At 47.0% G+C, this 13290-nt stretch overlaps 1 protein-coding gene across 1 annotated transcript; it reads left to right on the top strand.

Moving 5' to 3' along the window:
• Positions 1–4873: 4873 nt before the first annotated feature.
• On the top strand, positions 4874–5524 carry LOC148210743 (uncharacterized). Its single transcript, XM_088125168.1, has one exon. It carries the CDS (start codon positions 4874–4876, stop codon positions 5522–5524), a length of 651 nt encoding a protein of 216 aa, XP_087981294.1.
• The last annotated feature ends 7766 nt before the right edge of the window (positions 5525–13290 follow it).

Here is a 13290-nt window from a genome sequence, read left to right as displayed (position 1 = left end):
AGGTATTTATTGACAGGATGACAAAAATATTTGATTGTTTTAGTGACACTTAAATTGTAATTAAACGATTTTCCGTGACAATTATTAATTGCGATGAAAAATCTATTCATGACAAATTGTAACAGTAGATGAAAATGCATTGATGACAAGTTTTCAAATTTGTCATCTTCTCCTCTTTCTTGATGCCTTAATAGATGACAATTAGATAATTGTCGTGAATTATGTTAATGACAGAATTTAGCTGTTATTGAAGGCCAACTTTCTACTAGTGAGCAGATGAGATATTTGTTCATCAATCGACTTATACGTAAAAGGTTTTAAAAATATTTTATATGGACAAAGCACATCCATTGAACATTCCAATGAAAGTTCGTTCACCTAATGTGAAGAAAGATATATTTCGACCTCGAGAAGTAACGAAGAACTTCTTGGTCATGAAGTATCATATCTTAATGCAATTGGTGCATTTATGTATCTTGCTAATAATACAAGACCAGAGATATAACATTTTCAGTTAATTTATTAACTAGATATAGTTCTTCTCCAATAAAAAACATTGGAACGAAGTCAGAGGAACAACTGATAAGAGCTTGTTTTATTCAAACAAATTCAATTTTGATCTAGTTGGTTATGCACATGCCAGATATTTATTTGATCCACATAAACCTAGGTCACTGTTGGAGGCGAATCCTGGCTTGCCACGTGTCATGATCGGAAAAGTGAGCCGGGTGGACACGCGAACGAAATGTAGAAATTGACTTCAAAACCCTTAGGTCGGCAGTAAGGGTAGGACCTGCAGTGCCGAGCCGACCTGAGGCAAAGTCCGTAACAATGTCTCTTCCGAACCCGACAACACGCCGCGATTTTAGGGTGTGTCAGAATCCCTGTCGGGCCCAATTTCTATAAATAGAAACTCTTGCCTTAAATGCAAGGTACAAAATCCTAAGTAGACTCGGCAAGTTAGCTCGGACTAGAACTAACTTGCTCGTCGGAGTGCTAACTTTGTTTTGCAGGTCTCAAAAGTGCTCAGGGAAGGTGTGGGACCGTTGGCCGTAGTTCGTCCCGAACGTACCGATCTAAATTGTATCCGAGCTCATCAATTTCAGGCTCAAACATCTGGCGCCGTCTGTGGGGATACGACACATCTAGAAGTCAGCCTCACCTTTTGCAATCTGAGCCAATGGCCCAAACCCGCTCCCAGCAGTCACGATCTCAACTTTCGCCTATCCGCTCTCTGATGAGGGATGCTGTCACTTCTCGAGCCCATCCTCGACTCACGTACTCTCAGGTGGCAGGAACTCCCGTCGTCAAACAACGACCCTAGGCGGGGGTGGTCAAGGAGAATGGCGGTGGGCCGGCCACATCCGATCCAATAGCAGTCCGGGACTTCCACCTCGCCTCAGATCAGTTCCCGCCACTGCAACCTCAGAGAAACGGGCTGCCGCCCCGCGCACCTCGCCTCCGCGATTGGGGAAACACAGGTGCACGCTCCGGGGCAAGTGCCAATGCGAGCGTGGACCCCGTCATGGTAGCCGACGTGATCGCCGAGCTGAGGGAAGTCAAGGCAAGGCTCGAGGCGGTCGAAAGAGGCAGCGAGGTGTCTGGCTCTTCCGTCTCCAGGGATCCCATTCGAGGAAAGGGACCGATGCATCCTACCCAAAGAACGGAGTATCAGTTCCGACCTCGCAGGGAGGCTCGAGCTGGAGCACCCTCGCGAAAGCCATAAAGGGTGAGGACAGGCAGTGCCCTGGAATCACAGGTTCGTGACCACCCTCAGCAGGACAACCGGGTCGAGGGCCGGCGCCTGAGGATCAGACCAATTCGGACTCCCTTGGCATCTTTCGATAGCTCCAACGCCCATCAGGGCCGAGGTGACGAGACGCCGAGGCGACGAGTAGTGGCACCTAGAGATCGGGAGTATCTAGTTGACGATGAGGAGGAAAGCCCAGAGGTCGACGTTCAAGAGAGGTCCTCCCACGCTGACTATACGTTCCGGTCTGAAGTGGACCTCCTCCGGGATCAGTTTCAGAGGGAGATAGAAGATCTCAAGCGACAGTGCAAGCCTGTAGATCCGCATCGCGTGGCCGAGCAAGAGGAACCGCCTTTCTCCCAAGCGATCCTGGACGCACCTATCCCACCGAGGTTCAAGGCTCCGGTCATGAGTTCTTACGACGGGTCTGGAGATCCAATCTCCTACGTAGAGGTGTTCGAGGGGAAGATGGATTTCCTGGCCGCAAGCGATGCTATGAAGTGCCGAGCATTTCAAATAGCCTTGGAAGGCTCGGCAAGATTGTGGTACCGACAGTTGAAGCCCCGGTCCATCGATAGTTACCAACAGCTGAGAAGGTTGTTCATCAACCAGTTCTCAGCTCGGCAGTTGTTGAAGTTGCCGCCCTTTCACCTCGGAACAGTAAAGCAACGGGACAACGAGTCCCTGACAGAGTACGTTGCTCGATTCATGGACGAGCATGTCAAAGTGGTAAGTTGCACCGATGACATCGCCATGATGTACTTCACCACGGGCTTGAACGATAGGAACTTGACGATAGAGTTCGGAAGCCGACCGCCGGCCTACCTGAACGAGATGCTTGCTAGAGCTCGCCAGTACATCAACGGCTTGGAGTTGTGGAAAGCCAATGGAGCTCGGCGAAGCAACCGTGGTAAGGATGGGGACCAAAAGTCCCCTCCTCCCAAGAAGCAGCGCAGCGATGGTTGGGGCTCGTCTCGGCGGGCCGACGACGATCAGAGTAGAGGCCGCCGAGACGAGAAAGACCCTTCAGGCCGTCGAGGACCAAAGTTCGACAAGTTCACTCCGCTGAACGCCTTAATCACGGAGATCTATGCGATGGCCGAAGATACCGACCTGGAGGCGCTTTTCGCAGCCCTAGAAAAGCTTCGTCGACCTCTAGGGAAACGGGACAAGAGGCTCTACACTGCCGATTCCACAAGGATCATGGCCACGACACTTCACACTGTTTCCACTTGAAGGAGCAGGTCGAGGATTTGATCCGGAGGGGTTATCTGAAAAAATACGTCGGCAGGCGTGAAAAGGCGGAGCCAGAGGGGTCGGCTCGGGAGGACAAGCGAGAGAAGTCGCCCCCGTCGAGATGGAAGGAAGATCTTCCCACCATTATAAATACCATCCATGGGGGCCCGAGTGGGGGACAGTCGGGGCAGAAGAGAAAAGCTCTGGCTCGGGAGGCGGCACACGAGGTCTGTACCTCGTACCCCAAGGAGCCTGCAATGCCGATCTTATTCGACGACCAAGACGGCGAAGGAGTGCACATGCCCCATAATGATGCCCTAGTAATCGCCCCACTCATAGATCACGTGAAGGTGAGAAGAGTTCTTATCGATGGTAGAGCGTCGGCCAACATCTTATCGTTCTCGACCTACACGGCCCTGGGGTGGGAGAGGAAGCACTTGAAGCTCATCCCGACGCCTTTGGTCGGTTTTGCAGGGAAGTCAGTCAGCGCGGAGGGATGTGTCTCGCTCCCTATTACCATCGGCAAGGGAGATCAACAAGTGACAAGGTTGCAGAATTTGTCGTGATAGATCGGAGCTCTGCGTACAACGCCATAATTGGTCGGCCTTTGATTCATAATCTCAGGGCAATTCCATCTACTTACCACCAGGTCTTGAAGTATCCCACCTCGGCCGGAGTTGCGACAGTCCGGGGTGAGCAAAAAATGTCCAGAGAATGCTATGCAGCCGCGATGAAGGGAACAACGACTTGTGCAGCGGTCACGGGCGCGGTAGGGCCGTGTGCCGACGAACCAGAGCCAAGCCGTGGTACCCCAGCTGAAGAACTAGAACTTGTCCCCCTACTGGGGCCAGAAAAGCAGGTCAGCATCGGCAGCAGACTGGGGGCCGAGGTGAAAGAGGAGCTCGTTGGTTTTCTGAAAGCAAATGCTGATGTGTTCGCATGGTTCCATGACGACATGCCGGGCATAGACCCAAGTATAATGGTGCATAGGCTTAATGTAGATCCTAGTTATAGGCCTGTGAGGCAAAAGCATCGGCCTGTCGACGCCGAGCGAAGTAATGTAATTTGTAAGAAGTCGAGTAGTTGCTACGAGCTAAATTCGTAAGAGAAGTTCACTACCCCGCGTGGTTGTCTAATGTAGTTTTAGTTAAAAAGTCCAACGGCAAGTGGCGCGTCTGTATTGACTTCACGAGCCTCAATAAGGCGTGTCCGAGAGACAGTTTTCCCCTACCTCGGATAGACCAGCTCGTCGACGCAACGGCAGCGCACGAGCTACTCTCCTTCATGGATGCGTACTAAGGGTACAATCAGATTCGGATGCATGTGCCCGACCAAGAGCATACCGCCTTTGTTACCGACCAAGGGCTGTATTGCTACAATGTCATGCCTTTCGCCAAGCAGATTGGACGCAACATGGAGGTGTATGTAGACGACATGTTGGTAAAAAGTAAGCAGACGAGCTCCCATTTAGCCAACCTAGCAGAAGCCTTCAGCGTGCTTTGAAAGTATCAGATGAAGCTCAACCCGAGCAAGTGCGCCTTTGGGGTCTCGTCAAGAAAGTTTCTCGGGTTCATGGTCTACGAACGCGGAATTGAAGCAAATCCAGACAAGATAAAAGCAGTCCTCGAGATGGAGGCACCAAGGAATATTAAGCAGCTACAGAGGTTAAACGGTCGATTGGCAGCCTTGAATAGCTTCATATCTCGCTCCACTGACAAGTGCCACCCTTTCTTCCAAACACTAAGGAAAAAGGGTCGGTTCGAATGGACCGACGATTGCGAAGCCGCACTTCGGCAGTTGAAGTAGTACCTCAGCTCGGCTCCCTCGTTGTCAAAGTCGCTGCCTGGTGATGTACTCTACCTGTACCTAGCAGTGTCGGGAAATGTAATGAGCTCAGTACTTATCAGAGAGGCGGAAGGACGACAGAGCCCTATTTACTACACAAGCAAATCGTTGACCGAGGCCGAGGCTCGTTACCCCTGTGTTGAAAAGCTGGCCCTAGCCTTGATAACCTCGGCGCGACGCCTACGACCATACTTCCAGGCACACAAAATAATCGTTTCGACAAACTTCCCTTTGAGGCAGATTTTCTACAAGCCCGAAACGTCGGGTCGCCTGATGAAGTGGGCACTAGAGCTCAGTGAGCACGACATCGCCTTCGAGCCGAGAACAGCGTTGAAAGGTCAGGCAGCTGCAGACTTTGTTGCCGAGCTGACCCCACCCAGGCCAGGGGGCGGTGTCCGTGACCAGTGGACACTCTATGTGGATGGTTCGTCCAATGAGAAAGGTTGTGGGGTGGGCATGCTGCTCCTCGGCCCCGGCAGTCTTCGGTTTGAGTACGCACTCCAGTTTAGGTTACAAGCTTCCAACAACGAAGCCGAGTACGAGGCATTGATAAATGGACTGAAGGTCGCCAGAGGGATGGGCGTGAGGCGACTCCCAACTGATTGTCAATCAGGTTACCGAGAAGTACCAAGTAAAGGAAGCTCGTATGGAGAGGTATCTGGCCAAAGCCCGAGGGCTCCTCGCCCAATTTGAGAACTATGTGATTCGACAGGTGCCGAGGTCCGAAAACTCCAACGCCGACGCACTGGCTCGCCTAGCCTCGGCATACGAGACCGACCTACCATGAACGGTTCCAATTGAAATACTTGCTGAGTCGTCCATCGACCAGCCTGAGATAATGGAGATCACGTCAGCTCGGCCTACATGGATGGACCCAGTCAAGGACTTCCTGGTCACTGGCTCAGTCCCTGCAGATCTGAGCCAGGCCAGAAATCTACGACGCCAAGCTGCTCACTACTTGATGCAAGAAGGCAAGCTCTTCAAAAGGGGATATTTCCTACCATTACTGCGGTGCCTCGACCCAGAAGAGGCGAGATATGTCATGCGCGAGATTCATGAAGGGGTTTGCGGAAACCATGGAGGAGCTCGGTCCATGGCCGCGAAGGTCGTCCGCCAGGGCTACTACTGGCCGACGATTGAGCGCGACACCAAGGAGTTCGCCAAAAAATGCGACAAATGTCAACGCTTCGCGAGCATTTTGAGGCAACCCCCGGAGATGCTGACGCAGATCTCAAGCCCTTGGTCTTTCGCTCAGTGGGGGATAGATCTGATCGGCCCACTACCGATGGGGAAGGGGCAGTTGAAGTTCGCCATAGTAGCTGTAGATTACTTCACCAAATGGGTGGAAGCAGAACCTCTAGCGTCTATTACCGAGGCGAAGGTCGTCAGCTTTGTATGGAAGAGCATAATATGTCGGTTTGGTATACCGAACGTCATCATTACCGACAATGGAAAGCAGTTTGACGGTGCCCGGTTTAATCAATTCTGCCAACAGCTCGGCGTACGACACCTCAGCTCGTCGCCTGCCCATCCGCAGTCTAACGGACAAGTTGAAGCCATCAACAAGATCATCAAGCGTGGTCTGAAGACGAGGCTGGAATCTCTGAAAGGCCGGTGGGCGGAAGAGCTACCAGAGGTATTGTGGTCTTACCGAACCACACCCCGCCGATCTACTGGTGAGACGCCATACGACCTTGCCTTCGGGTCGGAGGTTGTTGTCCCTGCGGAAGTTGGCATGCCAACGCCCCGAGTTGAGAACTTCGACGAGCAGGCCAACAGTGAAGCTCTACTCGTGAACCTCGACCTCCTCGAGGAGAAAAGATCTCACTCCCAGCTTCGGCTAGCAGAATATCAGAACTGTATGGCTCGGTACTACAATGCCAGGGTAAAGGTCAGAACATTCAAGCCTAGCGACCTCGTCCTCAAGAAGGTAATGCAGCATGTCGGAGCACTCGAGCCGAACTGGGAAGGCCCGTACAGAGTCTTGAAAATACTCCGACCTGGAGTGTATTTGCCGTCTGACCTAAATGGGAAACAACTCCCCCACCCATGGAATGCCGAGCATTTGTGAGTTTATTATCAATAAAATGTGTGTAATCCGACGTGTAGAATTTCATTCATTAATGAAAGCCGATCTCCAATGACTTGTGCAAAATTTGACTTTATTTGTTAGAATTGTTACTACTACCGATCTACGTCAAATGAGGGCTGAGGAAGACTACGTGGTATGACCTATGCTAAACGACCTACGATAAGTTGTATTTTTACAAACATGTGAAGCAATGGTCAGTTCGTAGGAACCTGGTTATCCCAAATACACACCGCCGAGCTGAATTGTTCGGCTCGTAAGCCGTTGTGTAGGTAAGAAATTACGAAGGCTTGAGAAACTCAAACAACGAGACCAAAACTTTAATTAAATTTCTCTAAGTAGAGGGACCTCGGAGAGAACAACTCGACTTTGGACGAAGATTGTTTTCATTGAATTTAAAGTTCGATGAAGAGCCGAGGTATAATTAAAGTTTAATTAAATTTCTCTAAGTATATGGACCTCGGAAAGAATAACTCGGATCTAAACCAAACAACGTCATTTCATTAGAATAAGGTTTAATGAAGAGCCGAGGTATGTATGCCTCGGCTCAGTACAGATTTGGTTAAAAAAAAAGAAGAGAGAAAGCAAGAAGCAACGGAAGGCCGAGACGCTTTACTCCTGAGGAGGGTCGACAGGCTTGCTGGAACCCGCCTCGGCACCAATAGCCTCAGCCTCTTTACCAGCCTCGACAGGCCGCTCCACCCAGATGGCCTCGTATTCTTGCTCGACAGCGGCGATGGCGTCCTCCGAGCAAGCGGCGTCGAGCCTGTTGATAGCATAGTAGAAGCCTTTGTCCGCCAGGTCGCGAGCTAGGCCATCAAATTCGGGGAATTCTTTGATTTTCTTCTCCAAGTAGGCCCAGTTCGCCAAATTCTGCCGAGCCTCGTTCCAACCCTTCTCCGCAGTCTCGGCTCGACCCCGAGCGTTCTTCAGGTCAGTACGAGCTTGGGCAATTAGGGCTTGCGACCTGTCGGCCTCCGCTTCCTTCTCAGCTCGGGCCCGGACAACCTCGGCCTCGAGCTCGGCGATCTGTCGCTCATAGGAGGCATTTGTCTCCTCCTCTTTCAAGTCCCGCCCTCCGAGCTCCAGGCTCATCATCGACGCCGAGAGGCAGGCATGGTAGTGTAGCTGCAAAAGCTGGGGGTTAGATCAAAAGAGGTAAAGAAAGAGAAGAAAGGAAGAGTGGGCACGAGCTTACCTCTGCAGCCAGAGCTATGGTCTTTCTCACCGCCTCCACAGGGTCCTCAGGCGCCTGAACAGCTCGCTCCACACGGCGGGAGCTGGAGGACCTCACCTTCGTTGCCGCCTCATGGATGCTGAGGCGAGAGAAGACAAGCTTGAATGGCAGAGGAAGCTCGTCGCACTGCCGCCGACCTAGCTGAGACCCGTCTTCCGAGTCGACCATGATGGGGGGAGGTGGGGATTTGGAGTTGACCTCCTCGGAGGGGAGTGTCTCCCTCACCCTTTTCCTTCGCTGTAGTGGAGTAGTCGACTCCTCGCCACCGATGATGGTCTGCAGAGGCTAAGCCTGAAGGGCCTGGAGTTTGGCCAAGTTCGCCATCCCGGGGGCCGGGACGTCGGCACTGCTTGTGCGATGACGAGCCTGAGAAGGCGCTAGCGGAGCAGATGGGACTGAGGCCCGCTGCCGCTTCGTACTACTCAGCGCGATGAACTTAGAGACCATTTCTGCAAAAGGGACGAGGTTAGACAAGAGGTTGCAATCAATCGAGCTGAGGAGTCAAGGAGTAGTTACCTTCAGGAGCTTTACGTTTCTGCGAGCTGCGTTGCCGAGGTTTGGGGAGCTTCTTGAGCTCGTCTGGTTGATCGTGAGAACTGAGGCCGCTGGAGAAGAGGTGGGAGTTTGAGACGAGTGCTTCACCCCACAGCGCGTACTTTAGTCTCCGACCTTGGGCTCGTTTGATGATCTCCCAAGACTTGTTGTTGATCCTCGGAACGGGGGATGTAAGAACTGCGAAACAAGCCGACATCAGCAACAAGGTTACTCAAGTGAAGAAGACAAAAAAAACCCCCTAGCTCGCGTCTAAGACACTCACCTACATCACCGAACTCTATTGGGACTTGGCAGGTCGGCCCACCCCCTCCGTCCCTCTGAAGCCACTCGCCAGAGACGAAGAACCAACATTCCTTCCAGTTTTTGTTGGAGGAGGGGTTTCTAATCAACTGACCCACGTTCCTCCGAGCTGAGAGGTAGCACCGACCCTCTCCCTCGTTGGAGGCTTTGACGGTGTGGCTTGCTAAGAGCTGGTCTACCGTGAGCCTATCCTCATCCTCGTCCCGGAGGACCCACCACAAAACGTAGGCTCCGAGCACGGTAGACCAACCGTTAGGGGAGAGCTGAGCTGGGGCGAGGTTGACTGCGCTAAGGAACCTTTGTATGAAAGGGTGGAGTGGAAGCCTGACCCCCCTTTGGAACATCTGAAGGTAGAAACTGACGAAACCCGGAGGAGGGTCGTCGAGGTGTTCCCCGATGTTCGGCACCCTAAGCTCTATAGAGTTGGGGATCGAGTAAGTTTTGCGTAGCTCGGCCAACCTACCTACCGAGCAAGATGAAGGGGGAAGCTCAACTACCGGACCGAGGTCAGGGTTTCCCGGGGAGGGGGCTATATTAGGGTTTGCTAAGCTATCCTTGACGTAAGGGTTCCCTGAAGTAGAGGCTAAAGTCGGATCTCCTAAAACGTCGTCTGAATTAGAAGAACTAGACGACCCAGACGACGAATCCCTAGACGAGCTACTCATCGCCAGACCTGACTGGGAAGACTTAAAAGAACTATCTGAAAGAAGAATGAGAGAATATCTGACTTTAACAACTGCCGAGGTACACGAAAACTCAAAAGTGAAAAGTGAAAGACCTTCGCCTTTTATAGGACAGTCCGGAGGCACGAGAGCCGTTCGATCAAGGAAGGATCAACGGACAAGATCCGTCCACGCCAGGCTGTCCCCACGACGACGTTTGGGTTCCCGAAGCAGAAGCTAGGGCTGACGACATCCATGACGTCACACATGCACGCGTGGATTCGACCCGTCTCCAGTTAGCTCGGAAGACTTCGCCGAGCCGACCTCCGTCCCGCCGAAGTGGGGGCCAATGTTGGAGGCGAATCCTGGCCTGCCACGTGTCATGACCGGAAAAGTGAACCGGGTGGACACGCGAACGAAATGTAGAAATTGACTTTAAAACCCTCAGGTCGGCAGTAAGGGTAGGACCTGCAGTGCCGAGCCGACCTGAGGCAAAGTCCGTAACAATGTCTCTTCCGAACCCGACAACACGCCGCAATTTTAGGGTGTGTCAGAATCCCTGTCGGGCCCAGTTTCTATAAATAGAAACCCTTGCCTTAAATGCAAGGTACGCAATCCTAAGTAGACTCGGCAAGTTAGCTCGGACTAGAACTAACTTGCTCATCGGAGTGCTAACTTTGTTTTGCAGGTCTCAAGAGTACTCAGGGAAGGTGTGGGATCGTTGGCCGTAGTTCGTCTCGAACGTACCGATCTAAATTGTATCCGAGCTCATCAATTTCGGGCTCAAACAGTCACAAATAGGTTATTTGTTCACATGTGGAGGAACTGTTGTATCACGGCGATCAATGAAACAGACCATAACCGCCACCTCCTCAAATCATGCTGAAATTCTTGCAATACATGAGACTAATCGAGAATGTGTATGGTTAAGATCAATGACTCAGTGCATTTGTGAGACATGTGGCGTTTGTCTTTTAGTAAAACTCTTCGAACAACATTATATGAAGATAATATAGCATGTGCAGCCCAAATCAAATGAGGGATATATTAAAGGACATATAACAAAGCATATTTCACCCGAGCTTTTCTACATTAATGATCTTGAAGAAAATGAAAACATCATTGTGCAACAAATTTGTTCAAAGGATAACTTCACAAACACATTACCTACAACGACCTTTGAAAAATTGGTGCGCGACATTGGAATACGACAACTCAGTAATCTTAAATGATGTTTCCATAAGGGGGAGCAAGATAGATTGTATTATTTTGGATTTGTTAGATTATATTAAATATGTACTTTTTATCCTTCACTAGAATTTTTTCCCATTGGTTTTTTCCTAGTAAGGTTTTAACAAGACATGTTTCATATATACAATGGGCATCCAAGGGGGAGTACTACAAACATTATAAAAAATAGATGCCCAATCTTAGGTATTAAAATTTGCATTTGCTTATTTTCTCATGATAAATGTGCATGTGTCTAATCCCCAAATGCCCATATGTTCAATCTCTAAATGATCCGTGTGTTTGGTAGATACTCAACCTTAGTGTCCATTCCTTTAAACTTCATGGTTTCTCAATTGCCTATAAATAAGAGTAATGTGTAGCTCATTAATAGACACAATTTGGTGGGAAATTGCATTTGAAAATTTTTGTGTATTTCTTTTATAATTTGATATTTTGTTCATTTGCGTTTTCTCCTATTATCCATGTATTCAGTGTGTTTCGTTCTGTTCTTCAATTTAGTGTCAACTCAAATAATCAGAGCACAAAGAGGACTTTTATATGTAAATATTCTACACAATTTTATGTCTTTGCCTAGACTTATCTCTCGAGGACTGGCCACATCTGACAGACTAATAGGAAACATTTAAAAAATAACGTAATTGCTAACATCAGCGGTTCGGATTTTCACATTAAAAAAAGTCTCCAAATCCGTACTCTTATGCTTCCTTTGTAATTAATTATGTGAAAATTTATATCAACACCAACATACCTCAGCAGACACCTCCTCTTTTTTGAGGCCGGACGTTCAAATTCTCACGCCTCAAATTTATTTCACTAAAACAAATTATAAAAATCTAGAATTGATCTTAACAAAATATTATATATTATATATATATATAAAAGCCTAAAAAATTCAACTCAGGCTAATAGGATGTGAGAGGGCATCTAAAATTTTTTATATATGAATATTGTTTACTGTGTAATCTGTCTCATAGGTATGAAAATTTAAAATGAAAGGGTTGATAATACCAAGAAGATTTCATGTCCCATAAGCATCATTCATATTATAATGTTTAAAGAAAATGTTCCATTAGAGCTATTAACCGTAACTAAAGAAATAATTAATCGTTGTTTCTGGCTTTTGTAAATGAAAATTTTAAGTTCTTAATTTAATGAAATTGTTCGTGGAAATATCATGAAATGTCGATGGATGTTTCTGAAAAAAATTATAAAATAAGAAAAACATAACAAATATATAAAATAAGAAATAAGCATTTACATTTTATTCTTTTTAAATAAATTAAAATTTATTGATATTAATATAATGTGTTTATATTGGTGATATTATTTTATATTTGTTATATTTTATCAATTTTAATGTGATATTATAGAAATGTCAATTCATCTCATTTATAGACATATAAAAATATTTATGCGTGGTTGGAAATTTAATAGGATCACACGGACTGAATTAAATGTGTCTTGTCAAAACTAGGGATATTTGTACAAATTAAAATGGATACCGAGTTAAAAATATAATTGACCGTAAATTATATATACTAATCACTAGTTTTGGTACGGATTCCATTTATTCTTCATATCTATATTGAATATTATTTTTCATATTTATATTACATTATTGGATTGTTATTTTTTTAAGATCTAATTATTATTTTTAAATCAAATTTTGGTTTAAATTTCATTCACGGTATTATCCTATTTTGATCCCTAAACTTTTTAAATATCTATTTTAGATCCTAAACTTTAAAAATTAGTTATTTTAATTAATAATCTTCTCAAAATATCTATTTTAGTTTCATTACTTTTGTTTTGTTTTATATCCATAAGTGTCTGGGCAAGGTTATGAGTATTTCGACTAATCTGACGGGCCAACCGTCTGACCCTACAATATTTGGTGTCGGGAAATACATAGAAATTACTAATTCCTAAGGTTAGGTGACCATCATGGATTTAAACTCATTTCCAACCATAATCCCTTTAAACCAATTTACTTTTAAAGATTAATTATTTTGGTCCTTACCATTATTCTCTTATTTAATATCAATTCATCCTATTGCCACCTCGACCAAATCATATGTGTCCAGACCAAATAAATATATTTAAAGTTCAATTCGTTCTACAATTGATGATACAAAAATAACGACAAAAAGTAAAATATCTCTTATAATAAAAGTAAGAACTAAAACAAATATACATTTTGAAAACTCAATAAACAAAAGTAGAAGCTAATAACCGTGAAAATTAGAAACTAAAATAGAGGTTTTAAATTTTGAAAGATCAAAATTGTATAATCTTAATTAAAAGTTTCGTACATAACAATGTCCATAAGAACTTTTGTCAAACGATGGGGAAAAATGAAATTGTA

This window comes from Momordica charantia (genome assembly GCF_013281855.1).
Source record: "Momordica charantia cultivar OHB3-1 chromosome 6 unlocalized genomic scaffold, Mcharantia_2.0 BLBB01000006.1, whole genome shotgun sequence".
In the NCBI taxonomy this organism is placed as follows: Eukaryota; Viridiplantae; Streptophyta; class Magnoliopsida; order Cucurbitales; family Cucurbitaceae; genus Momordica; species Momordica charantia.
This window is presented reverse-complemented; position numbering and strand designations above follow the sequence as displayed.